Source organism: Urocitellus parryii, chromosome 1, assembly GCF_045843805.1.
Source record: "Urocitellus parryii isolate mUroPar1 chromosome 1, mUroPar1.hap1, whole genome shotgun sequence".
Lineage (NCBI taxonomy): Eukaryota > Metazoa > Chordata > Mammalia > Rodentia > Sciuridae > Urocitellus > Urocitellus parryii.
In genome coordinates this window covers 135,127,877-135,150,167 of record NC_135531.1, presented here as the reverse complement: position 1 = coordinate 135,150,167, position 22,291 = coordinate 135,127,877, and the positions used below count along the sequence as shown (strand labels likewise).

General features: G+C 34.3%; 1 protein-coding gene and 1 non-coding gene across 2 annotated transcripts; both read right to left on the bottom strand.

Moving 5' to 3' along the window:
• Positions 1–1,563: 1,563 nt before the first annotated feature.
• On the bottom strand, positions 1,564–21,991 carry LOC144254317 (cyclin-dependent kinase-like 3). Its single transcript, XM_077797323.1, has 9 exons — positions 21,907–21,991; positions 20,140–20,279; positions 19,518–19,606; positions 16,266–16,419; positions 15,833–16,161; positions 7,238–7,331; positions 6,043–6,205; positions 5,171–5,268; positions 1,564–1,617 (listed from the first exon to the last, which is right to left on the bottom strand). Exons 1-9 carry the CDS (start codon positions 21,989–21,991, stop codon positions 1,564–1,566), a joined length of 1,206 nt encoding a protein of 401 aa, XP_077653449.1.
• On the bottom strand, positions 2,114–2,219 carry LOC144249247 (U6 spliceosomal RNA). Its single transcript, XR_013342199.1, has one exon. It is a non-coding gene; the product is annotated as a U6 spliceosomal RNA (small nuclear RNA).
• Positions 21,992–22,291: the final 300 nt, after the last annotated feature.

Sequence of the window (22,291 nt, the reverse complement as noted above, 5' to 3'; positions counted from 1 at the left end):
ATCTTTAGATATTTTATAAGTATTATATTTTTATTGCTGACCAATAGAAGACATATTTCATCATGTAATGGTAATGATTAGCTTTTAAAATAATGGGAGTCTGAGGCAGGAGGAACACAAGTTCAAGGTCAACCTCAGCAATTCAATGAGGCCCTAAGCAATTTAGTGAGAACTTGTCTCAAAAAAAAAAAAAAAAAAAAAAAAAAAAAAAAAAAAAGGGCTAGAGCTCACTTGTAATACTAAAAATAAAATAAAATAAAATAATGGATTAGTTATTTCATTAAGAATATGTTTTCAGGAAACTGGAGAGTTCTAGGAGATAATTGACTTTTGAAGTTCTGTGACTCTCAGTATAAGTATAATGTGTGTCATGTAACAGGGAATGTTACCCACTCAGTAATCATGGCAAGTAAAAAACAGACAGAGAGGAGATGACTTTATAATTCCAAATCAAAGCATCACAACAACAGAGTTCTTAGAAGAAAGAAGAAAACAGTGAATATTTTCCTAACAAAACAAAAACAATTGGATGAGGCTAATGCAGATGGATGGATGGCTCTCTTAGCAACAGCTCAAGGTACATTTCTATTGTATATAACATTAAAAAGGGAAGTTGTCAGTTTGTATTTTTACCATTATTTAAAAGACACTACCAGAAAAAAAATCTGTTCCTCTTCGAATTCTTCCCCTCACAATGGCCATCTCCACCCTAAAATTAGAAACCAAGCTAGTAAGAATCAAAGATAAGAATGTAAATATATGCTGCTAAAACCTTGACTGTGTTAACGTTATATTATATGTAAAAAACTAAATTATAAATACGCTGGTCAGGCCAAAAGAATTGCTTCCTTGCTTTATCCAGTTTCCATCTTTTTAAACAATTTCTCAATCTGTTTAAATGCTGTTTCAGAGCGTACAGTGTGGAACCAAACCCATGTTTCATGTTTATCAAGTATACTTGTTTGCCCACAAATGTTTGGTGCTCTCAGACATTGGGATCTCACTTTATGACGTATTTAGAAACTCCCTTCTGTAATTATAAAACTCTGAGCCAAAGCTGAGATTGACCACTAATCAAACATGCCTGAAATAACAGATGTTCAAATAAAATTATTTGACTTAATGTAAATTGCAATTTTATTAGAATATACAGATCAGGCAATTTTTTATAAATTAATATTCAAGTTAAGACAACAAGTAATTCAAATTTTATAAATTTCAAATTTAGGTGAATATACACATAACTATACAAGATTTTTGATTAATCTGTATGATCCTCTGGTCAACACTTTTGTGTATGTAACATTAATAAAAAGCATTCTTGGGCTGGGGATGTGGCTCAAGTGGTAGCACGCTCACCTGGCATGCGTGCGGCCCGGGTTCAATCCTCAGCACCACATACAAACAAAGATGTTGTGTTCGCCGAAAACTAAAAAATAAATATTAAAAAAAAATTCTCTCTCTCTCTCTCTGTCTCTCACTCTCTTTAAAAAAAAAAAAAAGCATTCTCTTTAAACCATATTATAATTCTGATATTCCCTGAATTTTCAGCTGCTGCATTTTCTACTCTACATCTGGCAGGTTCTTCTTCCTTTCAGTCTGTGCATTTCCTGTATTCTAAAAGTAAATAGAAACAGGACCTTAACTGAGGAAACAGTGAGTCTTTGGCTAAGGAAATGCAAGCAGAGATAGAATACTGTATTTTGCATCTGGGGTTTGTTTCTAACAAAGTATTCCTCATTATCACCATCAAACAGAACTAAAGGTGGCCTTTGTATGGACTCATCCGTCTTGCCCAAGTTACTCATTCACAGTAATTTAGGGTTTCTCCCTAGTTGTAGAGCCTCTTCAAGGGATGCATGCCTATTTCAATATGCCAGAAACAATTTAGTGTACATTTAGGAAATACTTTGATCCTATTTGCTATTCCTGTTTTTATGGGTTTTGTTTTGTATATTGTTGTTGTTTATTTGGCCTTGCTGAGGATCTAATCCAGGCCCTCGTGCATGCTAGGCAAGTGCTACACTCCCAGCCTCCTATCTTATGTTGTTAAAAATGTATCATATCATATTCTCTTGTACTCTCTAAAACTACAGACTCAAAATATCTTTTTTTTTAAATGGAACACTTCATGAATTTGCTGTCATCCTTGTGCAGGGGCCATGCCAATCTTCATTGCACAGTTCCAATTATATAGTATATGTGCTGCCGAAGCAAATGAAGAAATTTTTTTTTTTTTTTTTTTTTTTTGGTACTGAGGATTGAACCCAGGGGCACTCAACCACTGAGCCATATACCCAGACCTATTTTTTTTTTCTTTAGAGACAGGGTCTCACTGAGTTGCTTAGCACCTTGTGGTTGCTAAGGCTGGCTTTGAACTCAAGATCCTCCTATGTCAGCCTCCCCAGTCGCTGAGATTATAGGTGTATGTCACTGTGCCCGGGCTAGAAATTTTCTTAATTTGTATATTAATTTATTAAAAGTGTTTGAACTAGCCTTATGATATACCTAGCCTAGTTCTCTCTTCAGATCAGAAGCCAGCTTGCCACAAGTTATGAAGGATTCATTTCTGTTTTCTGTAAAAATATTAGGATGTCTGTATAGCCTGGCCATTAGTTGATGTTGTAAAGCTGATTGGAATGCCTGCCCATGCCCTGAACTCACCCATGCCTGGTTTTCCCTGACCAGATAACAACCCTTTCCTAAACCTTAGTGATGCCTCAAAAGTTCTGGTCTTCCCTGGCCAGATAATGACCCTCTCTGAGTCTCTAAGACCTCCATAAATTCTGATGTCGGGGCCAGCAAAAATGTAAACTATGTTATGCTCCTCAGAGTTTTGTTATCTGTAACCCCCCTTTGTGTAACTTTTTGGTCTATAAAACTGGGCTGCAAGGAAGCTTCGTGGCTGTCCTTGGCTCCCATGATTTTGATGGGAAAGGCAGCCCGGCCGGTCGAAATAATAAGCTTGCTTTAATTTGATTTTAATTGGAGTCAGTGGTCTTTTCTTGCATCATGGTCCAACACCTTATATGCCATTTCAGTCACCTGTCAGAACTACTTTTGAATAGACAGTACCAATAAACTATAAACAACTGACTTCTGGTTATTTCTAATAATGATTTGTTTTAAGGTCACTCTTTTTAGAAGATCATTTTAGCTGGGTGTGGTGGAGCACACCCATCTTTGATCCCAGTGACTCGGAATTGTAATCCTCCTGCCTCAGCCTCCAAAGTAGCTGGAATTACAGAAGCGTGCCAACACATCCAGCAAAATGGAATTTTAATAGTAAGTACCAAGATAAAGATAAAAAATCTAAACAGGCTCCTTTCCTAAAGTGGGGTGGGAAGCAATGTCAAGGTTGGGAAACGGGTAGCTCAGTGGTCTAGCCTTTGTCTGGTATGTATAAGGCTCTGGGTTTGATCGTCAGCACCACAAAACAATGACATGATTTTCTGGAGAACAAAATAGCATAATATGTTTTCAAGAGAATAAGTAGCCAGGCACTGTGGCCCACACCTGTTATCCCAGTGGCTGGTTTGGCTGAGACAGGAGGATCACGAGTTCAAAGCTAGCCTCAGCAATTTAGTGAGATGCTAAGCAATTCAGTGAGACCCTGTATCCAAATAAATAAAAACACAAAATAGGACTGGGATGTGGCTCAGTGGTGGAGTGCCCCTGAGTTTAATCCCTGGTACCTCACTCCCAAAAAAGTCATCTTTTTAGGAGCTCTATATCACGTGAGGAAGAAAGGGCTCTCCTTACAGTTTCCTGTTTATTTACTATCCTAAAATTGAATTAAGAATTTCTTTTGTTTTATCATTAAAATGGTTTTGTTCCTGGGGCCTTTCATGGAACAGTAAGATAAAAATCTGTAATGCTAGTCTACACAAGTTCAAGAGCTCTAATTCACCCAATCATTCAAAATACATGTAGATGGTGTGCTGTGCAACAAGCTGTAACATTAGTAAGTCACCAAAAGTATAAGTTTAAAGCCACCTTGTTACTTTTATAATGAACAAGCAGATGACCATTAGTGGCTTTCTTGTTTTATTATCTCTTTTCTGCAAAGTGGATTGTGGAATTCTTAACAAGTTCGAGATCAAGACTAAGGCATAGCCCTAATTGCCACAGGGAGCATACATCTAATAGTGTCTAATAATATTGTTCTCCAAATTATGAGTAGCTTTAGTTAAAATGCCTTCTTACAGTTTCAGATAAAAATTTCTGTATTTTTAATTTCTTCAAATTTCCTTAGTAAGTATGTAAAATTTTATCATGAATAAATGTAGCCAATTTTTTTTAAAAAAATAGAGATAATAAAGTTGATAAATAATTTACAGATTTGACCTCAAAAGGGCAGCTAGGAGGCCACCTACATTATTAAACTCACTGGGTTCTCAGCACAGGCTCTTTTTCTTAAAAGAGTACCTTTAAAGGATATTCATTTGGAGTTGAAAACTTCAGAATTTCCAAATAAAATTCAAAAATCTTTCTGGTGAATAGGGGTAGGGGATATTTTAAGAAATTACCTGATAGCTAGCTGAGAGCAAATATTTGTGAAAATAGGACATGTGGGTAAATAGCAGAGATGGGGAATAAATTGGAGAGAAAACAAAAAGAAGCTAAATCGAATATATATGCTGGTGGCCCATGTAACCAGATGTTTATATCTGAACTGTCATTTTCATTGGTATGGATTAATTGCTTGATGTTTGACAACACACATAACACAGTTGCTATTTTCCCTAAGTACTGTGTATTCTTGTCATTCAAAATTCAAATGAGAGCTGATATGCCAGGCATATTTTTTAAAAGTAGAATAGAATACCATTAATACTCCCATATTAATACCATTAATACTGGGGAGGCTGATATGGGAAGATTACTTGAGCCCAAGGGTTCCAGACTAGCCTGGGCAATATAGCAAGGCTCCATCTCAAAAACAAACCAAACATAAAAAATGAGGGCTGTTAATTAATACCCCCCAAAATAACTTTTAGAAACATTTATGATTGGTTATTCTAGAAAGATATAGTTCTCTTTCCAGAGTTTGAAGATTACAGAATTCTGAATTTTTATATAGCTTTCCATTAGTAACAACTGAATTTATAAAGAATCAAGGACTTTAAATAACATTGCTTAGTAAAAGCTGTAAGCAAAAAAGTTTTACCTCTTGTTTTTCTTGGTTTTGACCCATATTAAATAAAGCTGGTATTTTAGATGAATCTGTATTCCTTGACTCCCCTTTCAGCACTTTTATCTGTTTAACTTTTGCAAAAATATATAAAACAATGAAAATTTGTTATTCCTACTTGGAAATTTTACTCTCCTTTTCAAGAATTTCAAATGGAAATTCTGAAGTCCACTACAGTTGGTTTCTTAGTTTATTACAAAGGAAATAAATGAATCATGAGTTATAATAATAAAATACGGTAAACTGTTTTATAATTCAGAGTCTAGTATTAAAGGAATATATTTTTATCCTAAGTATTACTAAGCAGATCAGGTAATTCCTCATAAGCGTACAAGTACTACAGTCTTGCTATTATATCATATTTTCACAAGGTGTCACTATTCTTCAAAAAACATAACTTGGCAAAAAAAAGTTTCATTTTAAGATAAATCTTAAATTTATAAATCAATCTATGAAATCCTTGGGTGCCTAAAGCACATATAACATTCCTGGTCAAATAAATATAGAAAGGTGATTTATTCCAGGTCATTTACTGAACCAAAACCACCTTCTTTGAATGCTGTCCTAACATTTCAACATTGAATGAATTAAAAATTTACCTTTTTAAGCTGTCTTAACACCTCTTTAACCCATTGTGTCCCATTGTACTATATAGAATTGAAAACTTGGGATGTAATGGGTTTTTAAATTATCTCATTTGTATCATCCTTTATTTGAAATCTCAACAATGGAAAATGTTTTTCTCAATAATTTACCATTTTCAAATCATACTATAACCTGTATTACAAAAAAAAGTCCTGTACATGTTATCATCCGAAGATTTATGCAGCTAAGCAGCAAATGTATACCTTCCATTCCTTTCATCTCCTTTGACTGTATTGTGAAAGGCAATTCAGGGAAATGGAATTCTTTCCTGTCAGATCTGGAAAAATTCAGCTTCCGTTTGTTCCCACTTGCCATTTGGTGGCTTGGACCTATTCGCTCATTAAATACATGCTTCTCCATTTGGCTCTAAACAAACAAATGAGAGCTAGTTTAAAGAAATGTGTGTAACTATTGTAGAATGACAAGCCTAGAATTGCTAACCATTTGGATGATGCAAAATATAACAACAATTATTTAAAATTAAGAAGTAGAATAGAATACCATTAAACATATAAACAGATCAAACTCCAATGTAAGTTTCAAAAAACAAACTTTTAGTATATTTATTATTCTGAAAATAACAGTCTTGCTCCAGAGAACCAGAATCTTAACTTTTAAGTTCTAGTACCATCTATTGCATTCTTTGGAAAAATTACTTCAGTTCACTTTCCTATTTTATAAAATTACACACTTTGTGAACACTGGGAAAACTCAAAGAAAAAAAAAACTACTTATGAATGGCTTTTGGAAAACATTTGTCTACCTATTTTTGATCATTTGGTAAAAGATCAAAAAACTTTGTTAAGGCAGTGTAATTGTGCAGTATCCCACTCCACAAATGTACAGAAATGTACTTAAAACACCTACTCTTAGATAGGTTTGTGTTGACATCATTTTCATTATTAAACTGAGCCCGTGCTTCAATTGTGAATAAACCACTTTCCTATGTAAAAATTGGTGAGGGTGGATGAACTACACTGACTATTTTTTTCTAGTGAAAGTAAGTAGTATATATTTGGCAGTTGTTTTTAATCCAGAATAAAATATTTAAAATATTTTTGTGACTTTTAAAGGTAGAAATTTTAATTTATTCTAAGTCTCACGTTAAATACAAAACTTAAGATAAAGAAAATTAACTAAAATTGTGAAAACAATAAGGAAATAATGGCCTATTATCAACTCAAGAACATGAAATCTGGAGATGTAGCTCAGTGGTACATTGCATGTTTACCTTGTACAAGGTTCTGGGTTTAACCCCCAGTATCATTAAAAAAAATAAGTAAATGAAAAAAACTAAAAGCATATTTTTTAAAATGTTGGAATCCCAAAAACAGAGAAAAGGAAAAGGGGACTAATGTTAAAAGAGGCCACATTTTAATGACTAGCTTCTTGTCTTACTTGAGTGGGACCTGTGTCCTCTTGCCTGCTATTAGACATAACTTGTCCAACATATTGTGAAGAAGTGCGTCTCTTTTTTGCTCTTTCAGTTAACCTATTATTTAAAAATAAATGAGAAGTTATTAGAACTCCCCAGAAGTGCCTCTGTTTTAGTTTCAAGATGTGTAAGTTACACCATGGATGTCTACTGTCAGAACACTGAGGACCAAAAAGTGATTGGCTGTCTTTAAGTACCAAGAGCTCTAAAGAGAGAAGTGGTAATGAGGAAAACTAATGCATGGCTAACATGTGGTAATGAATATGTCATGGAGTTACTACTGCTGGCCTAATTGATCTCTTCTGACTGTCCTGAACTTGGATCTCATATGAGCTTACTGTCTAAGACTGGCTTATAATCACAATTATGACACCATGGTTTTGGGATCAAGATCAATTGGGCTATTATAGTGTGTAACCTACTGCACCTTTGGATGGACATGTTCACTTGTTCATGTCTGCAGACCACTAATCCTTAGGATCTGCCAGTCCAAAAAAGTCTGCTAGAATCTGCTTGGATTGCTAAGTATGGTGACGCATGCCTGTAATTCCAGTAACTTGGGAGGCTGGGGCAGGAAGATGGAAAGTTTGAGGCCAATCTCAGCAACTTAGCAAGACCCTGTTTTAAAATAGGGACTAGGCAAGTAACTCAGTGGTAAAACACCCAAGTTCAATCCCCAGGTAGGCCCCCTCAAAAAAAAAAAAAAAAACACTAAAAGAATCTGCTTGAACTAATTAATAAAGCTTGTCTCCTTCCTTACATACAATCACAATAGATGAATTTATAAATAATCCTAATGATTTGCTAGACAGTCTCTCACCATTCAATATACTGTCCACAATTAATCAGACTCAAGATACCAGTCTCTCATCAGAGGTTAAATCTAAAACTGGCCCAATATGCTGTTTTCCTGCCAAAACATTTGACCTTAAAATGCCATTTGACTAACAAAGATTATTTCTTATTATCCTTTCTATATTTAGAGAATTTGTTATGATATAGAACAAAGCTTACTTTGTTGTATCACCTGCTATGGTTCAGATACGGTTTGTCCCCCAAAGTCCATGTGCTGGAAGCTTGGTCCCAATGTGATTGTGCTGAGAGGTGGTGAAACCTTTAAGAGGGGAGGCCTAGGAGGACCCAAGATGGCGAACTAGAGGGAAGCTTCATTCCTCGTGGCTCCATAACTCAGGATATGAAGAGAGGAACTACTGTTTCTCTGCAAAGTAGCCATCATTGCCCACTGATACCCTGCTGTTTATCTCCCTTCTGGTGTCTACCAGCATATCGCCTGCCTTTCTAGCACAGACTGCTTGTTTACTGCTGCCTATCATCCGCCTTTTGGCCATTTGCCTGCCTCTTGCCTGCCCATTGTCCACCAGCCAACCTCCAGGATTGCTGCTGTTATCTTAAAGACTACCCACAGACTGCCTGCTGCCCCCTGGAAGCTCATTACAGTACCTGCAGATGAGGTATTGGAAGCCTTCAAGGACACTATAAGACTACAGGATAGAAACTGTACTGCCTCAGATCCATACTGCTAGATGGGAAGACACCCAAAAAACATGAAAAAACAAGGAAACAAAGTGCCTCAAATAAACCAAGATTTTCCAACAATAGAAGCCATAGATAACACAGTAGAAGAAATGCCAGAGAAGCAATTTAGAAGGTACATAGTTAGGCTGATCTTCAAAATAAAGAATGGTATCAGAGGGAAAATATAGGAAGTGAAAGATCACTTCAATAAAGAGAGATTATAAAAAGGAATCAAGCAGAAATCCTCAAAATGAAGTAAACAATAAACCAAATTAAAATTTCAATTGAAAGTATCATCAACAGCCTAGACCATTTGGAAGTCAGAGCCTTAGGCAATGAAGACAAAATACATACTCTTGAAACTAAAGTCAACGGCACAGAGAAGATGGGAAGAAACCATGAAAAGAACTTCCAAGAAATATGAGATAACATGAAAAGAGCAAATTTAAGATTTAAGTGAATACATGAAGATATGGAGATATAAACCAAAGGAATGCACAATCTTTTCAAAGACATAATATCAGAAAATTTCCCAAATCTAAAGAATGAAACGGAAAGTTATAAGAGGCTTATAGGACCCCAAATTATAGCAGACCCATACCAAGGCACATTATAAGGAGAATGACTAACATACAGAATAAGAAAAGAATTTTAAAGGCTATGAGAGAAAAAAATCAAATTACATACAGGAGGAAATCAATTCGAATTTCAGCTAATTTCTTAAACCAGACTCTCAATTCGAGGAAGTTCTAGAACAACATATATCAAGCTCTAAAAGAAAATGAATGCCAACCAAGAATCTTTTGTTGTTGTTATTGTTGTTTTGTTTTGTTTCTAGTTGTAGTTGGACACAAACCCTTTATTTTATTTATTTATTTATTTTTATGTGGTGCTGAGGATCGAACCCAGCACCCCGAACTGTTAGGTGAGCACTCTAACATTAAGCCACAACCCCAGCCCCCAACCAAGAATCTTAATCCAGCAAAATCAAGCTTCAGATTTGAAGATGAAATTAAAAACCTTCCATGATAAACAAAAATTAAAAGAATTCACATCTAGAAAGCCTGCACTACAGAACATTCTCAGCAAAATATTTTACAAGGAGGAAATGAAAACCAGCAAAGACAGGAGCTACACTAAAGGAAAAGCCAATCAAAGGAGAAACTTAGTCAAGTTAAAAACCAAAAATAAACCGAAGTGACCAGGAATACAAAGGATATCTCAATAATAACCCTGAATGTTAATGGCCTAAATGCATCAGTCAAAAGACATAGACTTGCAGATTGGATTAAAGAAAAAAATATGCTGTCTTTAAGAGACTCACCTCCTAGGAATAGACATCCACAGACTGAGGTGAAAGGTTAGGAAAAAATATATCTGGGAAAAAACATATCGCTCATAAACAAGCTGCATAAACAAGCAGGGGTTTTCATCCTCATATCAGACAACGTGGACTTCAAACCAAAGTTAGTCAGAAGGGATAAAGAAGGATATTTTATACCGCTTAAGGGAATCGTATGTCAACAAAACATAACAATTATAAATATTTATGCCCCAAACAATGGTGCATCAACATACATCAAACAAATCCTTCTCAATTTTAAGAATTAAATAGGCCACGACACAATAATACTAGGTGACTTTAACACACCTCTTTCACCACTGGATAGATCTTCCAAACAAAAACTAAACAAAGAACCTATAAAACTAAATAATACAACCAATGATTTAGACTTAACAGACAATATATAGAGAGTATTTCATCCATCATTGAGTGAATCACCTTCTTCTCAGTAGAACATAAATCTTTCTCTAAAATACACTATATGTTATGCCACAAAGCAACTCTCAGCAAATAAAAAAAAAATAGAGATACTATCCTGCATTCTATGAGATCATAATGTAATGAAACTAGAAATCAGATAAAATAAAAAATAGAAGCTACTCCTCCAACACCCGGAGACTAAATAATATGCTATTGAAGGAACAACAGACAGCCAAAGACATCAGGGAGGAGATAAAAACATTCTTAGAGATAAATGAGAACACCGATAAAACATAAGAAAATCTCTGGGACACTATGAAGGCAGTGCTAAGAGAAAAGTTCATTGCATTGAGCTCATTCATTAAAAGAGTAAAAAAGTCAACAAATAAATTACCTAACATTGTATCTAAAGCCCTAGAAAAAGAAGAACAAATCAACACTAAAAGTAGTAGAATACAGGAAATAATTAAAATCAGAGCTGAAACCAATGGAATTGAAACAAAAGAAACAATTAAAAAAATTGACAAAACAAAAAATTGATTCTTTGAAAAAATAAATAAAATTGATAGACCCTAGCTACTCTAATAAAGAGAAGGATAGAGAAAACTCAAATTATTAAAATTTGTGATGAAAAAGGAAATATCACAGTGACACTATTGAAACACAGAAGATAATTAGAAACTATTTTGAAAATTTATACTCCAATAAAATAGAAAATATTGAAGACATCAACAAACTTTTAGAGACATATGCTCTCCACAAACTGAATCAGGAGGACACACATAATATAAATAGATCAATTTCAAGAAATGAAAAGCCTACCAACCAAGAAAAGTCCAGGACCAGATGGATTCTCAGCAGAGTTCTACAAGACCTTCAAAGAAGAATTAACATCAATACTCCTCAAATCATTCCATGAAATAGAAAAGGGAGGAACTCTTCCAAACTTGTTCTATGAGGCTAGTTATCACACTGATACCAAAACCAGAAAAAGACATAACAAGGAAAGAAAAATTCAGACCAATATCCCTGATGAGCACAGATGCAAAAATTCTCATTAAAATTCTGGCAAATCACATACAAAAACATATTAAAAAGATAGTGCACCACAATTAAGTGGAGTTCACCTCAAGGGTGCAAGGTTGGTTCAACATATAGAAATCAATAAACATAATACTTAATAGATGTAAAGACAAGAATCATATGATTATCTCAATAGATGCAGAGAAAACATTTGACAAAATGTAGCACCTCTTCATGTTCAAAACACTAGAAAAACTAGGGATAGTAGGAACATACCTCAACATTGTGCTAAGCCCAATGCCAACATCATTCTAAAGGAAGAAAATTGAAAACATTCCCTCTAAAAACTGGAACAAGACAGGGATGCCCTCTTTCACCACTTCTATTTAACATAGTCCTTAAAAATCTAGCAAGAGCAATCAGACAGAAGAAAGAAATTAAAAGTATGCAAATAGCTAAAGAAGAACTCAAACTATCACTGTTTGCTGTTGACATGATTCTATATTTAGAAGATTCAAAAAAATTCCACCAAAAAACTTCTAAAACTAATAAATAAATTCAGCAAAGTAGCAGGATATAAAATCAATACCCATAAATCAAATGTATTTCTATACACAAATAATTGAATCCACTGCAAGAGAAATTAGTAAAACTACTCCATTCACAATACCCTCAAAAACTAAATAAATAAAATACTTGGGAATCAATCTAACAAAAGAGGTGAAAGACCTCTACAATGAAAACTACAGGACACTAAAGAAAGAAATTGAAGAAGACCTTAGAAGATTGAAAGACTTCCCATGCTCTTGGATAGGCAGAATTAATATTGTCAAAGTGGCCATACTACCGAAACTGTTTTACAGATTTAATGCAAATCCTATTAAAATCCCAATTACATTCTTCATAGAAGTAGAAAAAGCAATCATGAAATTCATTTGGAAAAATAAGAGACCCAGAATAGCCAAAGCAATCTTTAGCAAGAAGAGTGAAGCAAGAGGCATCACAATACCAGAACTTAAACTACACTATAGAGCAATAGTAACAAAAATGGCATGGTATTGGCACAAAAATAGACATGTAGACAAATGGTACAAAATAGAAGACACTGAGACAAACTGATATAAATTGGGTTATCTTATTACTAGACAAAGGCACCAAAAACATACATTGGAGAAAAGATAGCCTATTCAACAAATAGTTCTGGGAAAACTGGAACTCTATATGCAGCAAAATGAAATTAAACCTCTATCTCTCACCCTGCACAAAAACCAACTCAAAGTGGATCAAAGACTTAGGCACTAGGACAGAGACCCTGTGACTAAAAGAAGAAAGAGTAGGCCCAAATCTTCATCATGTCAGCTTAGGACCTGACTTCCTTAACAAGACTCCTAAAGCAAAAGAAGAAAAAATAAGAATCAATAAATAGGATAGATTAAAACTAAAAAGTTTCTTTTCAGCAAAGGAAACAATCAATAATGGAAATAGAAAGCCTACAGAATGGGAAAAACTCTTTACCACACACACCTCAGACAAAGCACTAATCCCCAAGATATATAAAGAACTCAAAAATATTAGCACCGAAAAACCAAATAACCCAATTAATAAATGGGCTAAGGAATTGAACAGACACTTCACAGAATAAGAAATACAATCAATCAACAATCATATGGATAAATGTTCATCATCTCTGGGGCTGGGGTTGTGGCTCAGTGGCACAGTGCTTGCCTAGCATGTGTGAGGCACTGGGTTCGATTCTCAGCATTGCATATAAATAAATAAAATAAAGGTCCATGGACTACTAAACAATATTTTAAAAAATGTTAATCATCTTTATCAATTAGAGAAATGCAAATCAACACTACTCTAAGGTTTAACTCACTCCAATCAGAATGGCAATTATCAAGAAAACAAGCAATAATAAGTGTTGGTGAGGATGTGCTCAGTGGTTGAGCACCCCTAGGTTCAATCCCTGTAACCAATAATAAATGTTGGTGAGGATGTGTATCAAAAGGTACACTCATACACTGCTGGTAGGACTGCAAATTTATGCAACCACTTTGGAAAGCAGAATGAAAATTCCTCAGAAAACTTGGAATGGAACTACCATTTGACGCAGCTATCCCACTCCTCGGTTTAAAATCAGCATACTACAGTGATGCAGCCATATTGATGTTTATAGCAGCTCAATTCACAATAGCTAAACTATGGAACCAACCTAGTTGTCCTTCAACATATGAATTGATAAAGAAAATGTGGTACTTATACATAATGGAATATTACTTAGCTTTAAAGAAAAATGAAATTATGGCATTTGCAATAAATGAATGGAACTAGAGAACCTCATGCTACATGAAATAAGCCAATCCCAAAAAGCCAAAGGCCAAATGTTTTCTCTGATAAGCAGATGCTGATCCATTGTGAGAGGGGGAGATAGGGAAGAATCAAGGAACTTTGCATTGTGCAGAGTGGAGTGAGGGGAAGGGTGGGGTTGTGGGGATGGGAAGAACAATAGAATGAGACAGACATTATTACCCTATATATGTATGATTACACTATTGGTGTGACTCTACACCATGCACAGACAGAGGAATGAGAAATTGTATTCCATTTGTGTACACTGTGTCAAAATGCATACTACTGTAATGTATAACCAATTAGAACAAATTTTTAAAAAATAGAAAGGAGAGCAGCAGAATAGAAGAAGGGATCAGGGGAGGGAGGAGATGGAAAGGGGAGGTACTGAGGAATGAAATTGTTCAAATTATACTGTTTTATTGTGTGCACATATAAATATATTAGAACAAATCCCACTGTTATGTATAATTATAATGTGCCAATAGAAAGAAAAAATGATTATTATTATAATAAAATAATAATTCATGAGTTGAAAACTTAGAACACCACAAAGATTGAAAGTACAGTGATAACCAGGCATGGTGGTGCATTCCTGTGATTACAGCAGCTTGGGAGACTAAGGAGGAGATCCTCATCTCAGGTTCAGGGCCAGCCTTAGCAACTGGGTGAAGCCTTAAGCAACTTAGTGAGACCATGTCTCAAATTAAAAATGTAAAAAGGGATGGGGATGTAACTCAGTTGCAAAAAAAGCACCAGTGTTCAATCCCTGGTACCAAAAAAAAAAAAAAGTACAATGATAATTACTCATCATTTTTTATTCTAAGTATCACTTTGGCCATCTAACACAGCTTTTGATAAATTGTGTTTTTAGTTCAAGAAAGTAGGCAATTTCTGTTTCTACTTCTTCATTAACCTAAGAATTATTCATTTGATTGTTTTTGTTATTTTGGAAGCAGAATTTAACCCAGAGCCACATCTCCACCCTTTATATTTTTTTGTTTTTAGACAGGGTCTTACTGAGTTGCTTGGGGCCTCCTTGGGTTGCTGAACCTGGCTTTGGATTGGCCATCCACCTGCCTCAGCCTCCTGAATTGCTGAGATTACAGGCATACTCCAATACTAGCATATTCCAATACTGGTGCTAAGAATTATTTAGAGTTAACATATTCCAAGATATATGTTTAATTATTTTGATTATATTTTTATTTTTCATTTATTACACTGCATTTGGTGAACTTGTTTAAACAAGCTAAAATTTCCTTTATAAAATAGTACAACACAATTCATTAATATATAAAAGATCTTGTTTCTTATACTTGACCAAAAAACAATAAGATTTGGGCTTAATTCATAATTATTTGATTAGTAACAAGATTAAACAAGTTTTAGATGCAAAAAAATATTTTGAATATGTTGGATTAAATATATCATTAAGATAAAAAAAAAAAGAGGTGAGGCCTAGTGGAAGATGATTAGATCTTTAAGAAGGATTAATGCTTTTCTCTTGGGGGCATGTTTTACTCTTGAAGGACGTTCCATAAAAGAGGGTTGTTACAAGGGAGCCAGGAACTTCCCCTGAATCCCTTTTGCTTCCTTGCTTGTATACATGCTCCTTCCATATATTGCCCATTCCCTCTCCACTTCTTTGTCATGTTATGATGCAGCCAGGGGCCCTTGCCTGGACCCTCTCACCATGAGAATATGGAGCCAAATAAATCTCTTTTCTTAATAAAGTACCCAGCATTGGGTATTTTGTCATAGCAAAAGAAGATGGACTAAGACACCAAGGTACATGTATAACAGAAGTTCAGTCATATCAACTTTTTTCTATTATACAATAACATTTTATTACTTAGGTCTCTTCTCTATTACAGCTCACCTTGGATTGGGGTGGGAGATATTTGAATTGAGACTTGCTGCCATCAAATTAGTGCTAGTTAGATTGATGGGTGGCATTATCATACACCCTCCAGCATGTGGATCTTCTTTCATACCACTGGAGTTAGTGCTGGGATTGACAGGGTTTGATGGCTCATTGATTATAGGTTTTGTATCTTGACACACAGTGTGAGCATTTTCAGTTGCATCCTGTTGACCATGTCCACCTTCATACTCCATCTTTTTCAGTTCTGCAATATCTCCTTTTCCTCCTTTAACTTTAATAACTCTGACCTTGATCTCCTTGGGCTTTTTCTCTTTTTCTACTTCCTGAAATATACACATCCAAAATATGAGTCATGAGAATTTTTTTTCCATTAGAGGGATAATTATAAATCAATTATGTTGGCTGAAATGAAAAGCAAAGTTCTTACCTTTCCCAAAACTGAAGTACTTAGGAACGTATTGCTATAAATTGCTTTTCTTTCATCTTTCACAAGTTCGTTTTCTTTAGAATGCTCTTTTGGTTTTATGAATGAATTGACTTTTGCTTCTTGTAATAATTTAGCTCTCAGCTCTGGCAAGAATCTGATAAAACAAGCAATATCAACAATAATCGTTCTAAAGTTTATGTTGATATTTTATCTTTCAATAATCATTTAGCCAATTATTTCACATTTCAAGTATAGCATAAACAACGCTACATGATTAAAATGGGTGCTAAGAACTGCTTTGGGAGGCTAATGCAGGAGGATCATGAGTTTAAAGCCAGCCTCAGCAACTTAACGAGGCCCTAATCAACTTAATGAGACCTTGTCTCTAAATAAAATATTTTATTTAAAAAGGGCAGGGGACTAGGGTTGTAGCTCAGTGATAGAGTATTTGCCTAGCAGGTTGTGAGGCACTGGGTTCGATTCTTAGCACCACATAAAAATAAATAAATAAAATAAAGGTATTGTGTCTATCTATAACTGAAAAATAAATAAATAAATAAAGGGCTTGGGATGTGACTCAGTGATTGAGCACCCTTGGGTTCAATCCCTGGTACCAAAAAAAAAAAAAAAAAAAAAAAAAGCACTCAAAGAGATGGCTCAATATTCACCTCTGAAATCTGCTCCCTGGGGGATGGGGATGTGGCTCATTGGTAGGATACTTACTTAGCATGTGTGAGGCCCTAGGTTCAATCTCGAGCCAACAAAAAAAGTAAAAATTTAAAACTTTGCTAGCCAGGCATTGTGATACATGCCTATATAATCCCAGCTACTCCAGAGGCTGAGACAGGAAAATCACAAATTCAACGCCAGCCTGGGTAACATAGCGAGACCCTGTCTCAAAAAAACAAAAATGACTGGGAATATAACTGAATGAAAGAGTGCCCCTGGGTTCAATCCCCAGCATTAAATATATATACATCTGCACATATATATGTATACACACACACACACACACACACATAATTTCTTTGCTATTGGAATCTACTATGTAAAATTTTTACTAAACAGGTGATTTAGATTCCTTTTGTAATACAAACTCTATTCAATAAATTAAATTTTATTAATAAAAATTTAAAATTAATTTTTCATTTATCAAAAGTAAAGTTTTAATAAATATCTATTCTTTTCAAGGTCAATTCAGGCCACTTTGTGGTTTTTGTGGTTCCTTAAAGTAACAGGACTTAAAAGATGAACTACCTAGTTTCTGAAATATTACTCTGGAGAAATATTTTCAGTACAAAGTTACATAATACATCAAAAATGAAGGACGATTGTTTTGATTTTAGTTTGACTTTCTTTCTTTTGAGAAGTTATTCATTTTTTAATGGAAAATTTATTTCTATGGTTCAAAATTCCAAAATCGATATTCCAAAAGCCACTACTGCCATTGGTTTTGGAAAGTTTTGAAATACTAGTCCATAATGAATTGTTCCCTAGTCCAGTCCACTCTTGTCAGCTGGGCGTTGCACATGTCTAATAACAGGCAGTGTGAGGAGATGTAAAAAATCTCCTATTGGGGCTGGGGTTGTGGCTCAGTGGTAGAGTGCTCGCCTTGCATGCATGAGGCACTGGGTTGGATCCTCAGCACCACATAAATGTAAAAATAAAAATATTATGTCCACCTAAAACTAAAATATCCTGTATGTGCATATCTCCAGTGTGTGCCAGGTGCAGTTCAATCCCCAGTACCAAAAAGAAAAAGAAAGAAAAAAAAATCTCCAGTATGATTAGTTTGACTAAATTAGAAAATGTCACACTTCTGTTAAAATTCCTTGCACAGATGGGTGCAGTGGCGCATGCCTGTAAGCCCAGTGGCTTGGGAGGCTGAAGCAGGAGGATCACCAGTTCAAAGCCAGCCTCAGCAACTTAATGAGACTCTAAGCAATTCAGTGATACCTTGTCTCTAAATCAAATATTAAAAAAGGGTTAGGGATGTGCTTAGTAGTTAAGCACCCCTGGGGGTTCAATCTCTGGTACTTAAAAAACAAAGCAATAAAAACTCCCTTGCACTGAAGAAGGTCCACAAAGGAAAGAGGCGTCATATCAAAGGAAAAAGTCTTACCCAAACATTTTCTGAGAGTTCCATAATTTGAACTCAAGTTGCTTTCACCCTGTAATAGTAAAATCCTAATAGCTAAACACCTAGGAGATATCAACTTAATCTATATGGAATTTATATGAAGCAACTTTCTTATGTAATGATTGGTACTTTTTACCAATGGCATGTTCATTAATAAATCTTCTTATTTTTTGTTTTAGAGTAAAATTCTTAAAATGCTTGAAGTTCTAGTTACTCTCAAGGATTCTCTTTTCTTTGCCTTTTTTCTGTTTAGTGGCAGTTCTCAGACTTTTTCATCCCTGACCTTAACTCCATCACATTTAAATTGCTGTCCACATTTCTGAATTCATGTCCACAGGCAAACTGAGTGATTCTGCAATTAATAAGAAACCTTTCTTGTTTCTTTCAAAACCCAAATACAAAATAATGATTTTTAGAAATAAGGCTGAAGAATGAATCTTAATTGTCCATGTGTGACACACAAGATCTAAAGAATTATGGTCCCTATCTTCAGGGAACTTCAAATTTAGTGGGTAGGATCAGAAAGCAAGTCTCACAGCAGAGAATAAAGAAATAAAAAATAATTTGGGAAGTGCTAATTATAGTATAAAGATCAAAGATGCTATCAAAAGAGGAATAACCAATTATTTTATGACTGAGAGGCCCAAATGGGAGCTAAAAGGTATTGATTGTCTATTTAATGTTATTTCTGCTCTCTGATGACTCTGAAATTGTAGAATGGAAAACATATCACACTGCTTAGAATATTGTAAATGTGTTATGATGTCAGCTTTCATTAATTTTATTTAAATTTTCATCCATGATACCTGTAAGTCTATCATATAGTCTGTACCTGCAACAATAACTCATTACGCTTTTGTTAAGTTATTTCATAACATTAACCTATCCAGCAATTCTCCTGCTAGTAAAATTTCCTAAAGTATCCAAAACATTATTATCCAAAGTACAGGTATGAAGTAATGAACTGGTGTGAATATACTGTGTATACAACCAGAGATATGAAAAATTGTGCTCTATAGTGTAATAAGAATTGTAATACATTCCGCTGTCATGTATAAATTTTTAAAAAAACTTAAAAATACTTAAAAGACCACATTCACTCAAATGCTTACTTTTCAATAAATCCATCTCTAGTAAAATACTCATGATGCAAAAGATCAGTAGAGGATGTCCTCTCAGCAGGATCAATTTGTAAACAAGCCTAGAAAATAAAAAATATTTTGATAATCAGTGAGTTCTAACAGGGCAAAAATTAAATTTATTTGACAAATGATTCTTAGAAATAGTCAATTACCCAGAGATGAGAGAGAAAAGATGAAATTAAAGCTCAGGAATTTCTGACTGTATGTTCTGATCATTTATTTCCCTAAGAAATTTTTACTTGCAAAGCATTATTACAGGTTAAATATTCAATGATTCTAGCCAAAGCAAAGCTCAGTGTATTTCTGTGATGAACAGAAATTATTTAGCTCATTTTGGTCCTCTTGTCAGCCCTGTATGGTAGAAAGTTCATGGGAAATAATTTGCATTTGACAGATCTGGAAACATGATTAGTGATATGCTAAACTGGATAATTTTTTCTGTATATATGATACAGGGGATCAAACCTAGAGACTCACATGTGCTAGGCAAGTGCTCTACCACTAAGCTATATCTCCAGCCCTAAAGTAATATTTTTAAAAAGTATTATAATTTATGCAGATTCTCAGATATACATTATTAATCTTAACATACATGAACTATATCTGCCAGCAATCCATTAAGCTTTGGATATTTTTTCCTTGCGTTTTCGGGGTGTTGAACTTGAGGAAGGACTACCCCAGCAAAAATAGGACTCCTAGTAAAGATATTCTGCAAGTGAGGTGTCAAACTGCCTGAAAAGAGAAATACATACTTATAAGAAAACATAGAAATTATCTACAATCAAAATAATCAAATTGCCATGTGATCTCCACTAAATTACTAAAAACCCAGACAAGAAAGAGTAACAGTTTTTAAAATTTTTCAAAGTTGAACAAGAAATTATCTGAATGTCATAAAAAAATTGAGGTTTCACTAGTAAACTGTTAATAACACACAAGTAGCATAATATGGCACATCAGGTTTGTTTTCTTTTCCCAAACTGTAAGACATGTACTATTACCCCAAAAAGCATTTTTAAACTTTTACATATTTCCTTATTGGTATCTAAATAGTTGAACTACAATTTCATCAGCAAAACAGATTACAGCCTTACTCAAAACAGCTAAAACATTAAAATTATTTTAAAATCAAAATATTACATAAGATGAAACAAGACTACAGACTAGTAGTAGAGTGGAAAGAACTATAAATAAGAGTGGAGAGAACTAAGTCTAGCATCCGTTTTGCTATAACTAGTTCTGTGACTGAGCAAATCTCTTTGTTTTTTATGGCTGAATTTATCTGTAAAATTACGGGATTAATCTAATTTTCTCTAAGATTCCTTCTAACATTAATCTCCTAACCAGAACTTTAAAGAAGACACAAAAGAAGTTGATGTTTTAAGGCTCTGAACAGTATCTTAAGTCAGTATTTATCTAGATTTCATTGTTTTCATAATTGTTCCCAGTTCCTTCCTCATAATCCTGTAAAATTATGTTTATGTATATCTTTCCTACCACACAAAGCGCTCCTTGAGCTCTTCATTCAGAAATATTAAAAACAAATTGTTGAAATACCCTGTGCAAGGCTAACCACCAAAATATTTGAGTAATTAAAGCAGATCATCAAATAGTTAAAACTCTCATCAAATATATTTCTTTAATTTTTGTTTGTCATCAAATATATTCTTTTTCTGAGTGTTGTACTAGGGATGGAATCTAGGGCCTCATGTATGATAGACATGTGTTCTAACACTGAGCTATGCCCCCAGCCCTCATCAAATATATTCTTTTTATATCTTTATTTTTATTTATTTTTATGTGGTGCTAAGGATCGAACCCAGTGCCTCACACATGCCAGGCAAGTGCTCTACCACTGAGCCACCACCCCTGACCTCAAATATATTCTTGAATAATTTATTTTAACTACCCTGAGGTTTTTTGTTTTGTTTTAGTTTGGTTTGGTTGAAAAGAATGGTTTCTAAATAAATAATTGGTGTTTCTATTTCCAAATGCTTTAAAAAATTTTGACTCAATTCTATTGTTCAAAAGATCTTATTTTAAAAGTACAAATATTTGTAGAAGGCAAAAATTAACAACAACTTTTAGACAGTCTGAAATACATTCCTTTTGTACTGTTTTTCTTAGCACCAACCATCAACATATGGCTTAGCTATCTGCATCCTGGAAAAGAAAATATTATTTGTAAAAACAGAAAATTTTCTACCTTCTCTATCAGCCCCAGGCATCCATCTGCCATCATTTATCCAAACAATATGCTTCCCTGTTTTTAGGCAGAAAAACTAACTTTGAAAATCAAACAGAATTTATCTGGTAATATTTATTTAGGCATGTAATAGAATATTTCATTAATACCTACCTACTTTTAAAACAATTTTATGAAGTAAATCTAAGTCAGAACTGCTAGGAAGATAGGGATTTCCAGTGGCCATCTCAATGATCATACAGCCCAAAGCCCAGATATCCACTGGCCTGAAACAAACCCAACTAAATTACTTTTTCATCAAGATCATCTATTTTAAAAATACTTTTAAAATAAGATCAAGGCCAAAGAAACAAGAATGTTAAGTGGTATCATTAAAATTTTCACTGTAGCATCATATGCTAACTTTAAACATTAAATATTATCGCATTTTATTAATAACATTAAATAACTTGTATTTAAGTTGCACAAGAAGCCCTGAAATAATCCAGATAAAAAGTAACTAATTCTAAAATTTTTTCATATACTTATATAAGCATAT